General features: G+C 63.5%; 1 protein-coding gene across 1 annotated transcript; it reads left to right on the top strand.

The window, feature by feature from the left end:
* Positions 1–5,140: 5,140 nt before the first annotated feature.
* On the top strand, positions 5,141–19,671 carry GGCX (gamma-glutamyl carboxylase; the record flags this gene model as incomplete). The annotated part of the gene is made up of 11 exons (XM_079547502.1): positions 5,141–5,165; positions 6,809–7,015; positions 9,173–9,331; positions 11,487–11,652; positions 13,045–13,123; positions 13,192–13,298; positions 14,341–14,504; positions 15,940–16,199; positions 18,063–18,194; positions 18,282–18,433; positions 19,461–19,671. The coding sequence occupies 11 exons, from the start codon at positions 5,141–5,143 to the stop codon at positions 19,669–19,671; spliced, it is 1,662 nt and encodes a 553-aa protein (XP_079403628.1).
* Between the last annotated feature and the right edge of the window lie 65 nt (positions 19,672–19,736).

The raw sequence follows: 19,736 nt of genomic DNA, 5'->3' as shown, positions 1-19,736 counted from the left end.
AACATCCCACTGTTCCCTATAGGACCCCCATAACATCCAATGTTCCCTATAGGACCCCCATAACATCCAATGTTCCCTATAGGACCCCCATAACATCCCAATGTTCCCTATAGGACCCCCATAACATCCCACTGTTCCCTATAGGACCCCCATAACATCCCAATGTTCCCTATAGGACCCCCATAACATCCCAATGTTCCCTATAGGACCCCCATAACATCCCAATGTTCCCTATAGGACCCCCATAACATCCCAATGTTCCCTATAGGACCCCCATAACATCCAATGTTCCCTATAGGACCCCCATAACATCCCACTGTTCCCTATAGGACCCCCATAACATCCAATGTTCCCTATAGGACCCCCATAACATCCCAATGTTCCCTATAGGACCCCCATAACATCCCACTGTTCCCTATAGGACCCCCATAACATCCCAATGTTCCCTATAGGACCCCCATAACATCCAATGTTCCCTATAGGACCCCCATAACATCCCACTGTTCCCTATAGGACCCCCATAACATCCCACTGTTCCCTATAGGACCCGCATCCCCTCCCCGGTTCCCTCAGGGCTCCCCGCCGCCCCCTCAGCCCCATCTCGCGCTTCCCGGTTCCCCCGTGGGCCGCTCCGCTTCCGCCCCGCCGCCCCTCCGCAGCCCCAGCCCCAATCCCAGCCCCAGCAGCAGCAGCAGCACCGCGGCCCCCGCCCCCAGCGCCGCCCACCACGTTGCGCGTCCCCCGCACCGCCGCTGGGGGCGCTGCTGCTTCCGCACCGCCCTGGTGCTGCGCCGGAAGGTGGAGCTCTGCGGGGACAGACGGGACGTGGAGGAGACATGGAGGGACATCGTGGGGACATCGTGGGGACATCGCTGCCCTCAGCCCAGCAGGGGCCCCATCCGACCCCGAGGCTGCGCCCCCCATCGATTGTGGTCCCCACGGTGTCCCCCATCGCAGGGCTGCGTCCCCAAAGGACGTATTTCCCCCCCCCGGGCCGTGTCCCCATAGATCCCATGTCCCCATAGTGTCCCTTAGGGCCGTGTCCCTTTGTCCCCTTACTGCCCCCAGCTCCGTGTCCCCCATGTCCCCACAGTGTCCCCTTAGGGCCATGTCCCCACAGACCCCATGTCCCCATAGTGTCCCCTTAGGGCCGTGTCCCCGTGTCCCCACAGTGTCCCCTTAGGGCCACCTCCCCCACAGACCCCATGTCCCCACAGCGTCCCCTAGGGCCGTGTCCCCATGTCCCCATAGTGTCCCTTTAGTGCCATGTCCCCACAGACCCCATGTCCCCACAGTGTCCCTTAGGGCCGTGTCCCCGTGTCCCCTCCCTGTCCCCCGCTCCGTGTCCCCATGTCCCACCATGGCGCTCAGCTCCTCCGCTCTCCCCCCCAGCTCCTCCAGCTTCCCGTCCCGCTCCCAGGCTTTGGCCACGTTCTGCTTCATCAGCTCCTTCACCTCCTCTGTCTCCTGGTGACACCGGGCCAGCGCCGCCTGGGGGGGAGCGTGGGGATGTGGGGACTTTGGGGACAGGGGTGTGGGGTGAGGGACCTTGGGGGTGTGGGGACTTTGGGGACATTGGGGACACGGGCTTTAGGGTCGTGGGATGGGGGACTGTGGAGATGTGGGGACCTTGGGGACACAGGATGGGGACATGATGGGGACACGGGTTGAGGGGGGGGGGACCATGGAGGTACGGTGGCTTTGGGGACACAGGGACATGGGATGGGGGGCCATGGAGATTTGGGGACCTTGGGGACAGAGGGATGTAGGGACTTTGGGAACAGGGTCACGGGATGGAGGACAATGGGGACACAGGGGCTTTAGGGACATGGGGTGGGGGACCGTGGAGATGTGGTGACATTGGGGACATTGGGACCTTAGGGATGTGGGATGGGGAAACCTTGGGGACATGGGGGCTGTGGGGACAGAGGTATGGGGTGAGGGACCTTGGGGACCTCAGGGGTGCGGGGACTTTGGGGACATTGGGGACACGGGCTTTAGGGTCGTGGGATGGGGGACTGTGGAGATGTGGGGACCTTGGGGACATAGGATGGGGACATGATGGGGACACGGGTTGAGGGGGGGAACCATGGAGGTATGGTGGCTTTGGGGACCTCAGGGGTGCGGGGATTTGGGGACACAGGGACATGGGATGGGGGGCCATGGAATTTGGGGACCTTGGGGACAGAGGGATGTAGGGACTTTGGGGACAGGGTCATGGGATGGAGGACAATGGGACCGATGGGGTGGGGGACAGGGACGTGGGATGGAGGACATTGGGGACTTTAGGGACATGGGATGGGGGACCGTGGAGTTATGGTGACATTGGGGACTATGGGGATGGGGGACCTCAGGGGTGTGGGGACTTTGGGGACAGAGGGACATGGGATGGGGGACATGGGGGACCTTGGGGACTTTGGGGTCCAGGGGACATGGGATCAGGGACCTTGGTGACACGGTGACTTTGGGGACCATGGGGGTGGAGGACATGGGGTGGGGGACTTCAGGGACATGGGGACTTTGGGGACCTTGGGGACAGAGACATGGGGACCGTGGGGCTTTAGGGACATGGGATGGAGGACCTTGGGGACGTGGGGGCTTTGGGGACAGGGATTGGGATGGGGGACCTCGGGGCTGTGGGAGGGGGGTCCCCAGGATCAGGGGGCTGGGGGAGTTTGGGGACTTTGGGGACGTGGGATGGGGGACAGCAAACCCGGGGGGGACAGAGGGGTGGGGGACAGAAAGACGGGGGGGGGGACATGGGGACAAAGGGACGGGGGGGGACATGGGGAAGGGGGGGGACATGGGGACAAAGGCGGTGCCGTCCCACCCCCACCCCGGGAAGCGAAAGCGAAAGTGACCGCAGCGCTCACCATGGCGGGGGGCACCGGGGGTGACAACGGGGGGTGACACCGGCACCGGCACCGGCACCGGCACCGGGAGCGGCACCGCGCTCAGGACGGAGCGGCACCGGAGCGGCACCGGAGCGGCCGCCCCGCCCGTACCGGAATCCCCGCCCCATGGCGGAGCTGCGCTGCCCCACAGCGCCGAGCCCGAAGGGCGGCGGGGTTCGACCCCACAGATGTGTCCCTGTCCCCCAAGGACCCCAATGTCCCCAAACCCCAAATGTCCCCCTCCCAACCCCATAGATGTGTCCCCCCCGGACGCCTTGTCCCCAAACCCCGATGTGTCCCCCCCCAAACCCCATAGATGACCCCCCATTACCCACAAATGTGTGTCCCCCCCCAAACCCCATAGATGTGTCCCCATAACCCCACAAATGTGTCACCTCTCCCACCCCAGACCCCGCATCCCCAAAGCCCCATAGATGTCCGTCCCCCCCCCCAGAACTCTGATGTCCCCAAACCCCACAGATGTGTCTCCCCCCAAGACCCCACAGAGATGCCCCCCCCCAGACTCCCATGCCCCCATAACCCCACAAATGTGTCCCCCCAAAGACCCCAATGTCCTCAAACCCCAATGTGTGCCCCCCAGAACCCCATAGATGTGCCCCCCCCAAACCCCACAGATGTGTCTCTCCCAGCCCCCGATGTCCACAAACCCCAATGTCCCCCCCCAGAACCCCATAGATGTCCCCATAACCCCACAGACCTCCCCCCCCCCCTGCAGTGACACTGCTGTCACACTCGGCTCTTTGTCCCCCTGTGCCTGGCACCGCTCTGTGTCACACGGCTGGCATGGGGACATCGGGGGGGGGGGACAGCGGGGGGACATGGGGACATCGTGGGGACATGGGGACGACATGGGGATGTGGGGACATTGTGGGGACATGGGGACATCGTGGGGACATGGGGACGACATGGGGGATGTGGGGACACAGCGATGTGGGGGCATCACGGGGACACGGCTGGGATATGGGGATAAGGGGGTATCATAGGGACATGGGGATACCATGGGGACAAGGGACACAGGGACGTGGGGACACCGTGGGGACGCCGTGGGGACATGGGGATATTGGGACATCGGGAATCATGGGGACACTGTGGGAATGTGGGGACACAGGGACATGGGGACACTGTGGGGACGTGAGAATAAGGGGACACCATGGGGACACAGGAATGTGGGGACATCATGGGGACCTTGAGGGGATGTGGGGACATTGTGGGGACACAAGGATAAGGGGACACCATGGGGACATCATGGGGATATGGGGATATGGGGACACAGGGATGTGGGGCATTGTGGGGACACCATGGGGACACCATGGGGACACGGTGGGGATATGAGGACACAGGGATGTGGGGACACTGTGGGGACACCATGGGGACACGGTGGGGACACGGTGGGGATATGGGGACACAGGAACACGGGGACATCGTGGGGATGACGCGGGGACATCGTGGGGATATGGGGACATGGAGGTGACACGGGGATATGGGGACATTTTGGGGACATTTTGGGGACCTCGTGGGGATATGAGGACACAGGGACATCGGGACATCATGGGGACATGAGGATAAGGGGACATCAGAGGGACCCCATGGGGATATGGGGACGTCATGGGGACAATGGGGACAATGGGGACACAGGGGTACGGGGACACTGGGGGACATCGGGGGGACATGGGGACACTGTGGGGACATGAGGATAAGGGGTGACATGGGGACTCATGGGGACATGGTGGGGACATGATGGGGTATGGGAACATGGGGATATGGGGACCGCCCACAGTGCCCCATAGCTGCCCCATAGCTGCCCCATAGCCACCCCATAACTGCCCCATAGCTGCCCCATAGCCACCCCATAGCTGCCCCATAGCCGCCCCATAGCCACCCCATAGCTGCCTCATAGCTGCCCCATAGCCACCCCATAGCTGCCTCATAGCTGCCCCATAACCACCCCATAGCTGCCCCATAACCACCCCATAGCTGCCCCATAGCTGCCCCATGAGCGCTCTGTACCCCACGGATGCCCACAGGCCCCCATAGGCTCCCCACACTGGGGGTGGGGCCGCCATCGTGTGTGTGCGTGGGGGGAGGTCAGAGGTCGGGGCGGGGTCAGAGGTCAGTGCGAGGTCAGAGGTCAAGGGGCGGCTCCCAGCCCTGCGCTGCCATTGGTTCCCAGCGGGCGGCGCGCGGTCACGTGGCGGGGCGGGGCGGCGGGGCGGAGCAGCGGGGCGATGGCGGCGGCGGAGGCGGCAGCGGGTGGGAATGGGGGCGATGGGGGCGATGTGGGGCTGCGGGGCCGCTGTGGGGCCGCTGTGGGGTCGTTACGGGGCTGCTGTGGGCCTGTAGGGCCGCAGCATGATGCACCTGGTCAGCTGTAGGGCAGCTGTGGGGCTGTAGCGCCGTTGTGGGTGCTGTGGGGCTGCTATGGGGCTGCTATGGGGGCTGTAGGGCCACTATAGGGCCACTGTGGGGTCGATATGGGAGCTGTAGGGCCACTGTGGGGAGCTGTGGGGCTGTAGGGCCACTATGGGGTCGCTATGGGGCTGTTGTGGGGGCTGTATGGTCGTTATGGCTGCTGTGGGAGCTGTAGGATCACTGGGGGGCGGCTGTAGGGCTGCTATGGGGCTATAAGGCCACTATGGGGCTGCTGTGGAGGCTGTAGGGCTGCTGTGGGGCCAGTGGGACTGCTGTGGGGATATGGGGCTGCTGTGGGGGCTGTAGGGGCCACTGTGGGAACACTATGGGGATGTTATAGGGCCGCTATGGGGTCACTATGGGAGCCGTGGGGCTGCTGTGGGGATGTTATGGGGTCGCTATGCTGGCTGCAGGGCTGCTGTGGGGCTGTGGGGTGGCTGTGGGGCTGTGGAAGCTCTGTGGGGCTGCTATGAGGGCATGGGAACGTGATAGGGCTGTTGTAGGGCTTCTATGGGGCTGCTATGGGATTGTGGGGCTATTATGGGGCTATAGGGCAGCTATGGGGCTGTGGACCACTGTGAGGCTATAGGGGCTGTGGGATCTCAATGGGGCTGCTATGGGATTGTGGGGCTGTTATGGGGCATTGAGGCCACTACTGAGGCTATAGGGCAGCTGTGGGGCTGCTGTGGGGCTGCTGTGGGGGCTGTAGGGCCACTATGGGGGCTGCTGAGGGGGCTGTGAGACCTCAATGGGGCTGCTATGGGGTTGTGGGGCTGCTGTGGGGCACTGAGGCCAGTAGTGGGGCTGTAGGGCAGCTATGGGGCTATGGGATCTCTATGGGGCTGTTATGGGGCAATGAGGCCACTACTGGGGCTATAGGGCAGCGGTGGGGCTCTTTGGCTGCTGTGGGGCTATAGGGCAGCTATGGGGCTATGGGATCTCAATGGGGCTGCTGTGGGGTTGTGGGGCTGTTATGGGGCATTGAGGCCACTACTGTGGCTATAGGGCAGCTGTGGGGCTATGATGCCACTGTGGGGGCTATGGGGGCTGCTATGGGGCTCTGGAGCTGCTATGAGGGTATGAGAACGTGGTAGGGCTGCTATGGGGGCTGTGAGATCTCTATGGGGCTGCTATGGGGTTGTGGGGCTGTTATGGGGCATTGAGGCCACTAGTGGGGCTATAGGGCAGCTGTGGGACCTGAGTGGGGCTGCTGTTGGGCAGTGAGGCCACTAGTGGGGCTGTAGGGCAGCTATGGGGCTGTGGGGTCTCTATGGGGCTGCTATGGGATTGTGGGGCTGTTATGGGGCAGTGAGGCCACTATTGGGGCTATAGGGCAGCTGTGGGGTCTCTATGGGGCTGCTATGGGATTGCGGGGCTGTTACGGGTCGTTGAGGCCCCTCCTGAGGCTATAGGGCAGCTGTGGGGCTGTGAGACCTCAGTGGGGCCGTTATGGGGCCGCAGCCCTCACATCGTCCGCCCCACAGCCGCCACGCGGCGCCGCAGGCCGGGCCATTCTGACCCCCCGGCCCCCAGCCCCCCAGCGCCGCCCCCCAGCCCCCCCAGCCCCCCTGGGCCGTGCCGCCGCCTGCTGGGATTCGAGCTGCGCGAGGTGACGGCGTGGCAGCGCCTGGTGAAGCTGCTGCACCGACCCACCGACCCCGCGGCGCTCGGCGCCTTCCGTGCCGCGTTCGGTGAGCGGCCGCGGGGGGGGCGGGGGTCCTGGGGATGGTTGGTGGCGGAGGTGGTGACAACGACACTGGTGGCGGTGGGGATGGTGGTGATGGTGGCGGTGGGGACGGTGACAGTGGTGGTGGAGGTGATGGTGGCAGAGGTGGTGGTGGAAGCGGTGGGGGGGGTGGTGGTGATGGTGGTGACACTGATGGTGATGGCAGTGGGGGTGGTAGAGGTGACGATGACGGTGGTGGTTTTGGTGGCAGTTGGTGACGTTGGTGGTAGCGGTGGTGGTGATGATGGCATTGATGGTGGCGGTGATGGTGGTGGCAGTGACATTGATGGTGATGGCAGTGGTGGTGGCGACAGTGTTGTGGTGGTGGCATTGCTGGTGATGGCAGTGGGGGTGGTGATGGTCGTGTTGGTGACGGTGACAGCAGTTGAGATGGCAATGGTGGTGATGGTGGTGGTGATGGTTGGTGACAATGGCGGTGATGGTGGCAGTGGGGACGGTGACAGTGGTGTGGTGGAGGTGACAGCGGTGGTGGAGGTGATGGTGGCAGCGACGGTGGTGGAAGCGATGGGAGGGTGGTGGTGACGGTGGTGACACTGATGGTGATGGCAGTGGTGGTGGTAGAGGTGACGATGACGGTGGTGGTGGTGAGAGTGGCGGTGATGGTGGTGGCGGTGACATTGATGGTGATGGCAGTGGTTGTGGCGGTGACAGCAGTGATGGTGACGGCGTGGTGGTGGTGGCATTGCTGGTGATGGCAGTGGGGGTGGTGATGGTTGTGTTGGTGACGGTGACAGTGGTGGTGGTGGCACTGATGGTGACAGCGGTTGAGATGGCGGTGATGGTGATGGTGGTGGTGATGGTTGGTGACAACGGTGGTGATGGTGGCGGTGGGGACGGTGACAGTGGTGTGGTGGAGGTGACAGCGGTGGTGGAGGTGATGGTGGCAGCGATGGTGGTGGAAGCAATGGGGGGGGTGATGGTGGTGGCACTGATGGTGATGGCAGTGGGGGTGGTGATGGTCGTGATGGTGACAGTGACAGTGGTGGTGGTGGCGCTGATGGTGACAACAGTTGAGATGGCGGTGATGGTGATGGTTGGTGACAACGGTGGTGGTGGCAGTGATGGTGGTGGTGGCGGTGGGGACGGTGACAATGATGTGGTGGAGGTGACAGCGGTGGCGGAGGTGATGGTGGTGGAAGCAATGGGGGGGTGGTGGTGGTGGTGGTGACACTGATGGTGATGGCAGTGGTGGTGGTAGAGGTGACGATGACGGTGGTGGTGGTGGCAGTTGGTGACGTTGGTGGTAGCGGTGGTGGTGATGATGGCATTGATGGTGGCGGTGATGGTGGCAGAGACATTGCTGGTGATGGCAGTGGTGGTGGTGGTGATGGCGTTGTGGTGGTGACAGTGTTGTGGTGGTGGTGGCATTGCTGGTGATGGCAGTGGGGGTGGTGATGGTCGTGATGGTGACAGTGACAGTGGTGGTGGTGACGCTGATGGTGACGGTGGTGTGACTTTGGTGGCAGCGGTCATAATGGTGGTCGTGGAGGTGGGGACAGTGGCAGCGGTGATGGTGCAGGTGGTGATGGTGGCGGTGATTGATGGCGGTGACAATGGTGGTGATGAACAGTGGTGCAGGTGGTGGCTGTGGTGATGGTGGTGGTGATGGTGGATGGTGGCGATGATGGCGGTGGATGGTGGCGGCGATGATGGCAGTGATGATGGCGGTTGATGGTGGTTGATGGTGGCGGTTGATGGTGGCGGCGATGATGGCGGTTGATTGTGGCAATGGTGGCGGTTGATTGTGGCAATGGTGGCGGTTGATTGTGGCAATGGTGGCGGTTGATTGTGGCAATGGTGGCGGTTGATGGTGGCGATGATGGTGGCGATGATGGTGGCGATGATGGCAGCGGTGATGGCAGTGGTGATGGCGGCGGTGATGGTGGTTGATGGTGGTGATGATGGTGGTTGGTGGTGGCGGTTGATGGTGGCGATGATGGCGGTGATGATGGCGGTTGGTGGTTGATGGTGGTGGTGATGGTGGTTGGTGGTTGATGGTGGTGATGATGGTGGTTGGTGGTGGTGGTGGTGATGATGGTGGTTGATGGTGGCGCTGCCGGTGCTGCCGGTGCCGAGCCGTGACGGCGCCCCCTCCACGCAGGGCTGCTGATGGTGCTGGACGTGCCGCAGGAGCGCGGCCTGGCGCGCCTGGATCATCGCTACCTGGACGGGCTGCAGGTCTGCCGCTTCCCCCTGCTGCCCGCCCTGCGGCCGCTGCCCCTGGACTGGATGTACCTGCTGTACGCCGTCATGGCGCTCGGTGCGTGGGGGCAGTGAGGGAAGGGGGATGGGGGGGGGGTCATGGGGTCATGGGTGCGGGGTGATGGGATGGGTGCAGGGTGATGGGATGGGTGCGGGGTGAGTATGGGATGGGTGCGGGGTGTGGGGTGAGAATGAGGACATGGGGGTGGGGGTGGGGTCGTGGGGATGGATATGGGGTTAGAATAAGGTCATGGGGATGGATAAAGGGGGTGGGTATGGGGTCATGGAGGGGGTATGGGGTGAGAATAAGGACATGGGGGTGGGTATGGGGTCATGGAGATGGGTATAGGATAGGGATGGGGACATTGGGATGGGGATAGGATGGGTACGGGGTCACGGGGATGGATAAAGGGTGGGTATGGGGTCATGGAGGGGACATGGGGTGAGAGTAAGGACATGGGGGTGGATGTGAGGTCGTGGGGATGGGGATAGGATGGGTATGGGGTCATGGGATGGATAAAGGGTGGGTATGGGGTCATGGAGGGGACATGGGGTGAGAATAAGGACATGGGGTGGGTGTGGGGTCATGGAGGTGGATATGGGGTGAGAATGAGAACATGGGGGTGGATGTGGGGTCATGGGGTCATGGGGATGGGGATAGGATGGGTACGGGGTCATGGGGATGGATATAGGGTGTGTAAAGGGGTCATGGAGGGGGTATGGGGTAGGGATAAGGTCATGGGGATGGATGTGGGGTTAGAATAAGGTCCTGGGGACGGATAAAGGGTGGGGATGGGGTCATGGAGGGGGCATGGGGTGAGAATGAGGTCCTGGGGATGGATGTGGGGTCATGGGGATGGGGATGGGGTCCTGGGGATGGATATGGGGTGAGAATAAGGGCATGGGGATGGATAAAGGGTGGGTATGGGGTCATGGAGGGGGCATGGGGTGAGAATAAGGACATGGGGGTGGGCGTGGGGTCTTGGGGATGGGGATGAGGTCATGGGGATGGATATAGGGTAGGTATGGGGTCATGGCGTGGGTTTGGGGTCATTGGCATGGGTATAGGATGGGTATGGGGTCATGGGGATGGATATAGGGTGGGTGTGTGGTCATGCAGGTGGTATGGGGTGAGAGTAAGGTCGTGGGGGTGGATGTGGGGTCATGGGGGTGGGTATGGGGTAAGAATAAGACCCTGGGGGTAGGTATGGGGTCCTGGGGATGGGTTCAGGGTGATGGGGATGGATATGGGGTGGGTATGGGATCATGGGGGTGGGTATGGGGTAAGGATAAGGTCCTGGGGGTGGATATGGGGTCATGGGGATGGATATGGGGTGAGAATAAGGTCCTGGGGGTGGGTATGGGGTCTTTAAAATGGGAATGGGGTTATTGGGACTGGTGTGGGATGGTTATTTGCTCCTGGGAGTGGGTATGGGGTCACTGAAATGGTCCTTGGGGTGGGTATGGGGTCATGTGGTTGGGTCATAGGGATGGGGGTCGGGTCATGGGGGGGGATGTGGGGTTTTTGGTACGGGGTCATGGTGGGGGGTATGGGGTGATGGGGATGGGAATGGGGACATGGGAGTGGGTGCGGGGTGAAGGGATGGGTGCGGGGTGAAGGGATGGGTGCGGGGTGAGTATGGGATGGGTGCGGGGTGAGTATGGGATGGGTGCGGGGTGAGTATGGGATGGGTGCGGGGTGACGGGATGGGTGCGGGGTGACGGGATGGGTGCGGGGTGAGTATGGGATGGGTGCGGGGTGAGTATGGGATGGGTGCGGGGTGAGTATGGGATGGGTGCGGGGTGAGTATGGGATGGGTGCGGGGTGACGGGATGGGTGCGGGGTGAGTATGGGATGGGTGCGGGGTGAGTATGGGATGGGTGCGGGGTGAGTATGGGATGGGTGCGGGGTGATGGGGATGGGTGCGGGGTGAGTATGGGATGGGTGCAGGGTGGTGCTGCTGGGTACCTGGCGACACGGGGGACGAGGGGCTGAGAGTGGGGATGGGGTCATGGGGTCATGGGGATGGGTTTGGGGTGAGTATAGGGGCACGGGGGTGGGTGTGGGTCCTGGGGGTGGATATGGGGCCGTGGTTGGCGCGGGGGGATCGTGGGAATGGGGGCACTGGGGGGGACGGGGGGTATAAAGGGACCCGGGGTGGAGATTTGGGGTGACGTGGGGACTTGGGGTGACGTGGGCGCGGGCGCCGCAGGCGCGCTGGGGGTGATGCTGGGCTGCTGCTACCGGCTGAGCGCCGTGGCCTTCCTGGTGCCATATTGGTACGTGCTGCTGCTGGACAAGGCCAGCTGGAACAACCACTCCTACCTGTACGGCCTGCTGGCCTTCCAGCTGGCGCTGCTGGGCGCCGACCGATACGGGTAGGGGGCGGGGGGGGGGCTGTGGGGTGGGGGGGGGCTGTGGGAGGTTGGGGGAGCTGTGGGGCGGGGGGGGGTTGCGGGGCTGTGGAGCTGTGGGGCTGTGGGGGGGGTTTGGGGGGGAGTTGGGCAGGCTTTAGGGGGTGATTTGGGAGGGATTTAGGGGGGTTGGGGGCTGTGGGGGAGGATTTGGGGGGGGGCTTGAGGGGGGGATTTAGGGGGGTTGGGGCTGTGGAGGGGGGGCTTGAGGGGGGATTCAGGGGCGTTGGGGCTGTGGGGGAGGATTTAGGGGGGTTGGGGCAGGGGGGGCTTGGAGGGGGGCTTGAGGGGGGGTTGGGGCTGTGGGGGGGATTTAGGGAGGGATTTAGGGGGGTTGGGGCTGTGGGGGGATTTAGGGGGGGGATTTAGGGCGGTTGGGGCTGTGGGGGGGATTTAGGGGAGGTTGGGGCTGTGGGGGGGGCATTTGGGGGGGGATTTAGGGGGGTTGGGACTGTGGGGGGGATTTAGGGGGGTTGGGGCTGGGGGGGTTTGGGGGAGATTTAGGGGTATTGGGGCTGGGGGGGGGATTTGGGAGAGGATTTAGGGGGGTTGGGGCTGTGGGGAGGGCTTTGGGGGGGCTTGACGGGGGGGATTTAGGGGTTTGGGGCTGTGGGGGGTCTTTGGGGGGGGCTTTAGGGGGGGTGGGGCTGTGGGGGGAGGCACAGGGATGTGGGGATATGGGGTTATAGGGACATAACTGGGGTCGTCGTGGGGATGGGGGCGATACAGGGATGTGGGGACATGGGGATATGGGGTTTTATGGGGGACGTCGTGGGGACGCGGGGGTGTGGGGATACGGGGATGTGGGTGGAGATACAGGGATATGGGGACGTGGGGATATGGGGGCATCAGGATGTGGGGACGTGGGTAAATGGGGACATGGAGACACCAGAACATGGAGGCACGGGGATATGGGGACAGCGGGACATGGGGATGTGGAGATATGAGGATAAGGGACGTGGGGACACAGGAGGGTGGGGGTACGGAGGTGTGGGGACACGGGAACACGGCCGTATGGGGACGTGAGGGTCCAGGGACATCATGGGGATGTGGGGATATGGAGGCCCGGGGGGACATGGGGACATCTTGGGGACATGGGGATACGAGGCCGTGGAGGTACTGGGACGTGGGGTGGGGGCGATGGGAGGAGGGGTGGGGAGCTGCAGGTGGGGTCTGGGGCAGTGGGGCAGAGGGGTGTGGGGTGTCCCATGGGATCGGGGTCCCCACGGGGTGACGCGACCCTGATGTCCCCACATTTCCCGATGGGTCCCCGTGTCTCGCTGTCCCCAAGGGGCGGCCGTGCCACCACCCCACGGCGCTCACATCCCCTCGGTGCCACCCCCCGTGTCCCCACAGCTCCATCGATGGCCTCTTCCGCCCGCAGAAGCGCAACGCCCACGTCCCCCTCTGGAACTACACCCTGCTGCGGGCCCAGGTGGGTGCCACCCCGCCGCGTCCCCCCCTGCCATCCCCAGCGGGGGACGTCACCGTGTGTCCCCACAGATCTTCATCGTCTACTTCATCGCGGGGCTGAAGAAGTTGGATGCTGACTGGGTGGGGGGGTACTCCATGGCGTCCCTGGCGCGGCACTGGCTCTTCTCCCCATTTCGGTGAGCGGGGTGGGGTGGGTCGGGGTGGGTTGGGGTGGGTTGGGCTGTGTTGACTCAGTGAGTTGGGCTGGGTGGGGTGGGTTGGTTGGCATGGATTGAGTTGGCTTGAGTCAGGTTGGAGTTGAGTCAGGTTGGAGTTGAGTCAGGTTGGAGTTGAGTTGGAGGCAGGTTGGAGTCGGGTTGGAGTTGAGTTGGGTTGGGTTGGAGTCGGGTTGGGTTTGATTGGGTTGGGCTGGTTGGGTTGGTTGAGTTGAGTTGGGTCGAGTTGGGCTGAGCTGGTTGGATTTAAGTTGGGTTGAGTTGGGTTGGGTTGGTTGGTTTTGAGTAGGGTTGGGTTGAGTTGGGTTGGTTTGGTTTTGAGTTGGGTTGAGTTGAGTTGGGTTGGGTTGGTTGGTTTTGAGTAGGGTTGGGTTGATTGGGTTGGTTGGTTTTGAGTTGGGTCGAGTTGAGTTGGGTTGGGTCGAGTTGGGCTTGATTGGGTTGGTTGGATTGGTTTGCGTTGGGTTGGGTTGGTTGGGCTGGGTTGGTTGGGCTGTTTGGTTGGGTTGGTTGGGTTGGTTGGGCGGTTGGGCTGGTTGGTTGTGTTGGGTTGGTTGAGCTGGTTGGGCTGGTTGGGCTGGTTGGGTTGGTTGGGTTGGTTGGATTGGTTGGGTTGGTTGGGCTGGTTGGGTTGGTTGGGCTGATTGGTTGGGTTGGTTGGATTGGTTGGGTTGGTTGGGTTGGGTTGGGCTGATTGGTTGGGTTGGTTGGGTTGGTTGGTTGGGTTGGTTGGGCTGATTGGTTGGGTTGGGTTGGTTGGGTTGGTTGGGCTGGTTGGGTTGGGCTGATTGGTTGGGCTGGTTGGGCTGGTTGGGTTGGGCTGATTGGTTGGGTTGGTTGGTTGGGTTGGGTTGGTTGGGTTGGTTGGTTGGGTTGGTTGGGCTGATTGGTTGGGTTGGTTGGTTGGGTTGGTGGATTTCACAGAATCATAGTGACGGGGTTGGAACCGACCATGCGCTCACGTATCCAACCGCCTGTGGGTCGGGGCGGCGCGGTGCCGCAGGCTGGTGCTGTCGGAGGAGCTGACGAGCCGGCTGGTGGTGCACGGCGGGGGCCTGGCGCTGGATCTCTCCGCCGGCTTCCTCCTCTTCTTCGACGCCACGCGGCCCCTCGGCCTCGTCCTCGTCACCTACTTCCACTGCATGAACTCCCAGCTCTTCAGCATCGGTGACGCGGCGGAGGGGAGGGGGGGGGTGCCGGGGGGTCCCTGGGTTGGGGGGGGACCTGTGCCGGGGGTCTCGAACGCCGTCCCCATGTCCCTGTGTCCCCCCGTCCCCACAGATGTTGCCCTGTCCTACGCAGGGGGCTCGGAGATGTCCCTCATGTCCCTGTGTCCCCATAGATGTCCCTCTACCCCATGCAGGGGACATTTGGGGGTCCCTAACTTTGTCCCTTGTCCCCATCCGTGTCCCCCTTCCCCACAAAGAGGATCCCTAATGTCCCCGCGTCCCCCTGTCCCCATGGATGCCCTACGTCATGCAGGGGACGCTGGGGAGTCTGTAGGTTTGTCCCCATGTCCCTGTGACCCCGTGTCCTCAGGGATGTCGTCCTGCTGGGGACGCTGGGGGGTCCTTAGTGTCCCTGTGACCCCATGTCCCTATAGATGTCCCCCTGCCCCACGTTGGGGACATTGAGGGGGTCCCTAATGTCCCTGTGTCCCCATGTCCCCATTGATGTCCCCCTACCCCATGCAGGGGACTCTGAAGGATCCGTAATGTGTCCCCAAATCCCTATAGATGTCCCCCTGCCCCACATGGGGACATTGGGGGGGTCCCTAATATTCCTGTGTCCCCATACATGTCCCCCTACACCACGCTGGTGACATGTGGGGGTCCCTAACTTTGTCCCTGTGTCCCCATCCATGTCCCCCTACCCCATGCAGAGGACTCTGGAGGATCCCTAATGTCCCTGTGTCCCCATGGCCCCATAGATGTCCCCGTTCTCCAGGCAGGGGGCACTGGGGGGTCCCTAACTTTGTCCTTGTCCCCCCATGTCCCCATACATGTCCCCCTACCCCACGCAGGGGATTCTGAGGGACCTCTAATGTCCCTGTCCCCATGTCCCCATAATGTCCCCGTTCCCCATGCAGGGGGCACTCGGGTGTCCCTATCTTTGTCCCTGTGTCCCCATAGATGTTTCCCTACCCCATGCAGAGGATTCTGGGGGATCCCTAATGTCCCTGTCCCCCCATGTCCCCATAGATGTCCCCGTTACCCAGGCAGGGGGCACTGGGGGGTCCCTAACTTCGTCCCTGTCCCCCCATGTCCCCATAATGTCCCCATAATGTCCCCATACCCCAGGCAGGGGGCACTCGGGGGTCCCTAACATTGTCCCTGTGTCCCCATAGATGTCCCCCTACCCCACGCAGGGGATTCTGAGGGATCCTAATGTCCCTGTCCCCCCATGTCCCCATAATGTCCCCACAATGTCCCCATTCCCCATGCAGGGGGCACTCAGGGGTCCCTAACATTGTCCCTGTGTCCCCCTACCCCACGCAGGGGATTCTGAGGGATCCTAAAGTCCCTGTCCCCCCCTGTCCCCACAGTGTCCCCGTTCCCCATACAGGGGCATTACGGGGGTCCCTAACGCCGTCCCCCCGCAGGGATGTTCTCGTACACCATGCTGGCCAGCAGCGGGCTGTTCTGCCACCCCTCGTGGCCTCGCCGCCTGTTGTCCCGCTGCCCACGATGGCTGCAGGGGCTGCTGCCCACCACGGCCCCCCCCCAGCGCAGCCCTGACTGTCACTACGGGGGGCGGGGGGCCGCGTGGCGCCCGGCGCTGCGGCAGCAGCTGGCAGCCGCCTTCACGGTGCTCTACGTGCTGGAGCAGCTCTTCCTGCCCTACTCCCACTTCATCACGCAGGTGGGGGCGCCGCCGGGGGGGGGGGAAGATTTGGGGGGTGGGGGGGGGGGGGAGGGGTGATGTGTGGGGATGATGGAGGGGAGGGAGGCGTAGGGAGCCTACATAGGGAGACGTGGGTGCAGGGAGACATCTCTAGGGACATGGAGACACAGGGACAACAGGGACCCCCCGGTGTCCCCAGCAGGGTGACATCCCTGAGGACACGGGGTCACAGGGACATGGGGGCACTGCTGGGGGCTGGGGGACATGGGGGGGGAGGGGGCGTCAGCGGGGGGCGTTCAGTGGGGTGGGGACATTGCTGGGGGGGCCGTGGGGGTACAGGGACATCGGTGGGGGGCACATAGGGACAGGGGGAGATTGGTGGGGGGGACATGGGGACACTGGTGGGGGGCGTATAGGGGAGTGGGAACGCCGCTGGGGGCACATGGGGCCATGGGGACACTGGTGGGGGGGCACATGGGGATATGGGGACATTGGTGAGGGGGGCATAGGGACATAGGGACACTGCTGGGGGGCACATGTGGTTGCTGGGGGGGGATGTGGGGACATTGGAGGGGGGTATATAGGGGTGTGGGGATGTCAGTGGGGGGCACAAAGGGACATGGGGACGTGTGGGGTGTCGCAGAGGGACATGGGGACAGTGCTGGGAGCAAATGGGGACAGTGGGGGGGGCACACAGAGACACTGCTGGGAGATGCATAGGGACATGGGGATGTTAATGGGGGACACAAAGGGACGTGGGGGCACTGTTGGGGGCTGGGGGACTTGGGGGGGAGGGGGGGACGTCAGCGGGGGGCGTTCAGTGGGGTGGGAACATTGCTGGGGGGGCCGTGGGGGCACAGGGACATTGGTGGGGGGCACATAGGGACACAGGGAGATTGGTGGTGGGGACATGGGGACACTGGTGGGGGGCGTATAGGGGAGTGGGAACGCTGCTGGGGGCACACGGGGGCATGGGGACACTGGTGGGGGGGCACATGGGGATATGGGGACATGGGGGGGAGCACATAGGGACACAGGGACACCACTGGGGGGGCGCATGGGGATATGGGGACACTGCTGGGGGGCACATAGGGACACAGGGACGGTGCTGGGGGGGGCACATGAGAGTGTGAGGACATCAGTGGGGGGCACAGGGACGGTGCTGGGGGGCACATGGGGAACTGGGGTCATTGGTGGGGGGGGATTTAGGGGTGTGGGGTCTCAGGGACAGCGCTGGGGGGGACACGGGGACATTGGTGGGGGGCACATAGGGGTGTGAGGGCACTGCTGGGGGGCACGTGGTGACATTGGCAGTGCTGGGGGTCTTACAGGGACACAGGGACATTGGTGGGGGGGCGCATGGGGATATGGGGACACTGGTGGGGGGCACATAGGGACATGGGGAGATTGGTGGTGGGGACATGGGGACACTGGTGGGGGGCGTATGGGGAAGTGGGAATGCTGCTGGGGGCACATGGGGGCATGGGGACACTGGTGGGGGGCACATGGGGACACAGGGACATTGGGGAGGGGCACTTGGGGATATGGGGACATTGATGGGGGGCACATGGGGATATGGGGACACCGGTGGGGGGCAAATAGGGACACAGGAACACCGCTGGGGGGGCACACGAGAGTGTGAGGACATCAGTGGGGGGCACAGGGGCGGTGCTGGGGGGCACATGAGGAACTGGGGTCATTGGTGGAGGGGTCACAGAGGGACACGGGGACATTGGTGGGGGGCGTATAGGGGTGTGAGGGCACTGCTGGGGGGCACGTGGTGACATTGGCAGTGCTGGGGGTCTTACAGGGACATTGGTGGCGATGTGGGGCAGCGGTGGGCTGGCAGCCAGGCCGTGCTGTGCCATCTGTGCCCCCCAGGGCTACAACAGCTGGACCAAGGGGCTGTACGGCTACTCGTGGGACATGATGGTGCACTCCCGCTTCCACCAGCACGTGAAGATCACCTACAGGGACGGGCTGACGGGGGAGGTGGGCTACCTGAAGCCAGGGGTGAGCGATGCGGCCCTGCGGGGCTTTGGGGGGGGGGCTTGGGGGGGTCGGAGGGGGGTTCTGCGCTCTGATAGAGGGGGTCTGTAGGTGTTCACGCAGACCCGGCGCTGGAAGGACCACGCCGACATGCTGAAGCAATACTCGACGTGCCTGAGCCAAATCCTGCCCCAGTACAACGTGTCCCAGCCCCAGATCTACTTCGACATCTGGGTGTCCATCAACGACCGCTTCCAGCAGAGGTGGGGGCGCTGGGGGGGGGGGGGGGGGCAGCTGGGGGGGGGCCTGGGGGGGGCTGAACACGGCGCTGCTTTGGGTGGGGGGAGTGCGTGGAGGTGGGGGAACATGGGGGGATGTTGGGGTTCCAGTGGGGCGCTGACCCCATCGGTGGGGACACATGGGGACATCGGTGCTTCCAGTAGAGGTGGGGACACTGAGGGGGTCCTGTGGGGCACTGAACCCATCAGTAGGGACACGTATGGGGACACTGAGGGGGCCAGGGGGGCGCTGACCCCATTGTTGGGGACACGTATGGGGACATGTATGGGGACATCGGTGCTTCCAGTAGAGGTGGGGACACGTGGGGATATCGAGGGGGTCCTCAGGGGCACTGGCCCCATCAATAGGGACACACATGGGGACAGTGAGGGGGACAGTGGGGCACTGAGCCTATAACTGCATCCAATAGAGATGGGGACACAGATGGGGACATTGGAGGGGTCCTGTGGGGCACTGACCCCATCACTGTGGTCCAATGGAGGTGGGGACACATGTGGGGACATTGGGGGGGCCCTCAGGGGCACTGACCCCATTGGTGGGGACACATATGGGGACATCCGTGCTTCCAGTAGAGGTGGGGACACGTATGGGGACGCTGTGGGGGTCCTGTGGGGCACTGACCCCATCCATAGGGACACATATGGGGACACTGAGACGTGGGGATGTTGGTGGGATCCTGTGGGGTGAGGGCACATATGGGGACGTTTGTAGAGGTGGGGACACTGGGGGGGTCCTGTGGGGCGCTGACCCCATCAGCACTTCCAACAAAGGTGAGGATGCAGGCATCAGTGGGGACACACAAGGACACCGAGGGGGCCGGGCAGGTTGCTGCCCCCCAACACTGCATCCAGTCGGGGGGGGACGCGTGGGGGGACACGGGGACATCGCTGGGGCCGCTTGTGGGGGACGCTGGGGGCTCTGGTGGGATGGGGACACATGGGGACGCAGGGAGGGTTGTGTGGGGCGCCGGCCCCACTGGTGACCCCGCAGGTTGGTGGACCCACGGGTGGATCTGGTGACGGCGGAATGGTCCCCATGGCGCCCCACGCCGTGGCTGCTGCCGCTGCTGGTGGAGCTGTCGCCATGGAGGGAGAAGCTGCAGGAGCTGGAGAGCGGCCTGGACGGACACACGGACGTCGTCTTCATCGCCGACTTCCCCGGTAGGAGAGCGGGGGGCTCCTGTGGGCCCCGGTGGTTTTGAGTCCAAATGGAAGGCGATGGGCGGGTTGGAATGGGGGCGAGGGAGGGGATGGGAGGGGGTGGGAT

Source organism: Tetrao urogallus (genome assembly GCF_951394365.1).
Source record: "Tetrao urogallus genome assembly, chromosome: 27".
Taxonomy (NCBI): domain Eukaryota; kingdom Metazoa; phylum Chordata; class Aves; order Galliformes; family Phasianidae; genus Tetrao; species Tetrao urogallus.
Note: the sequence above shows the minus strand (reverse complement) of the source record. Positions and strands in the feature narration are given on the sequence as shown.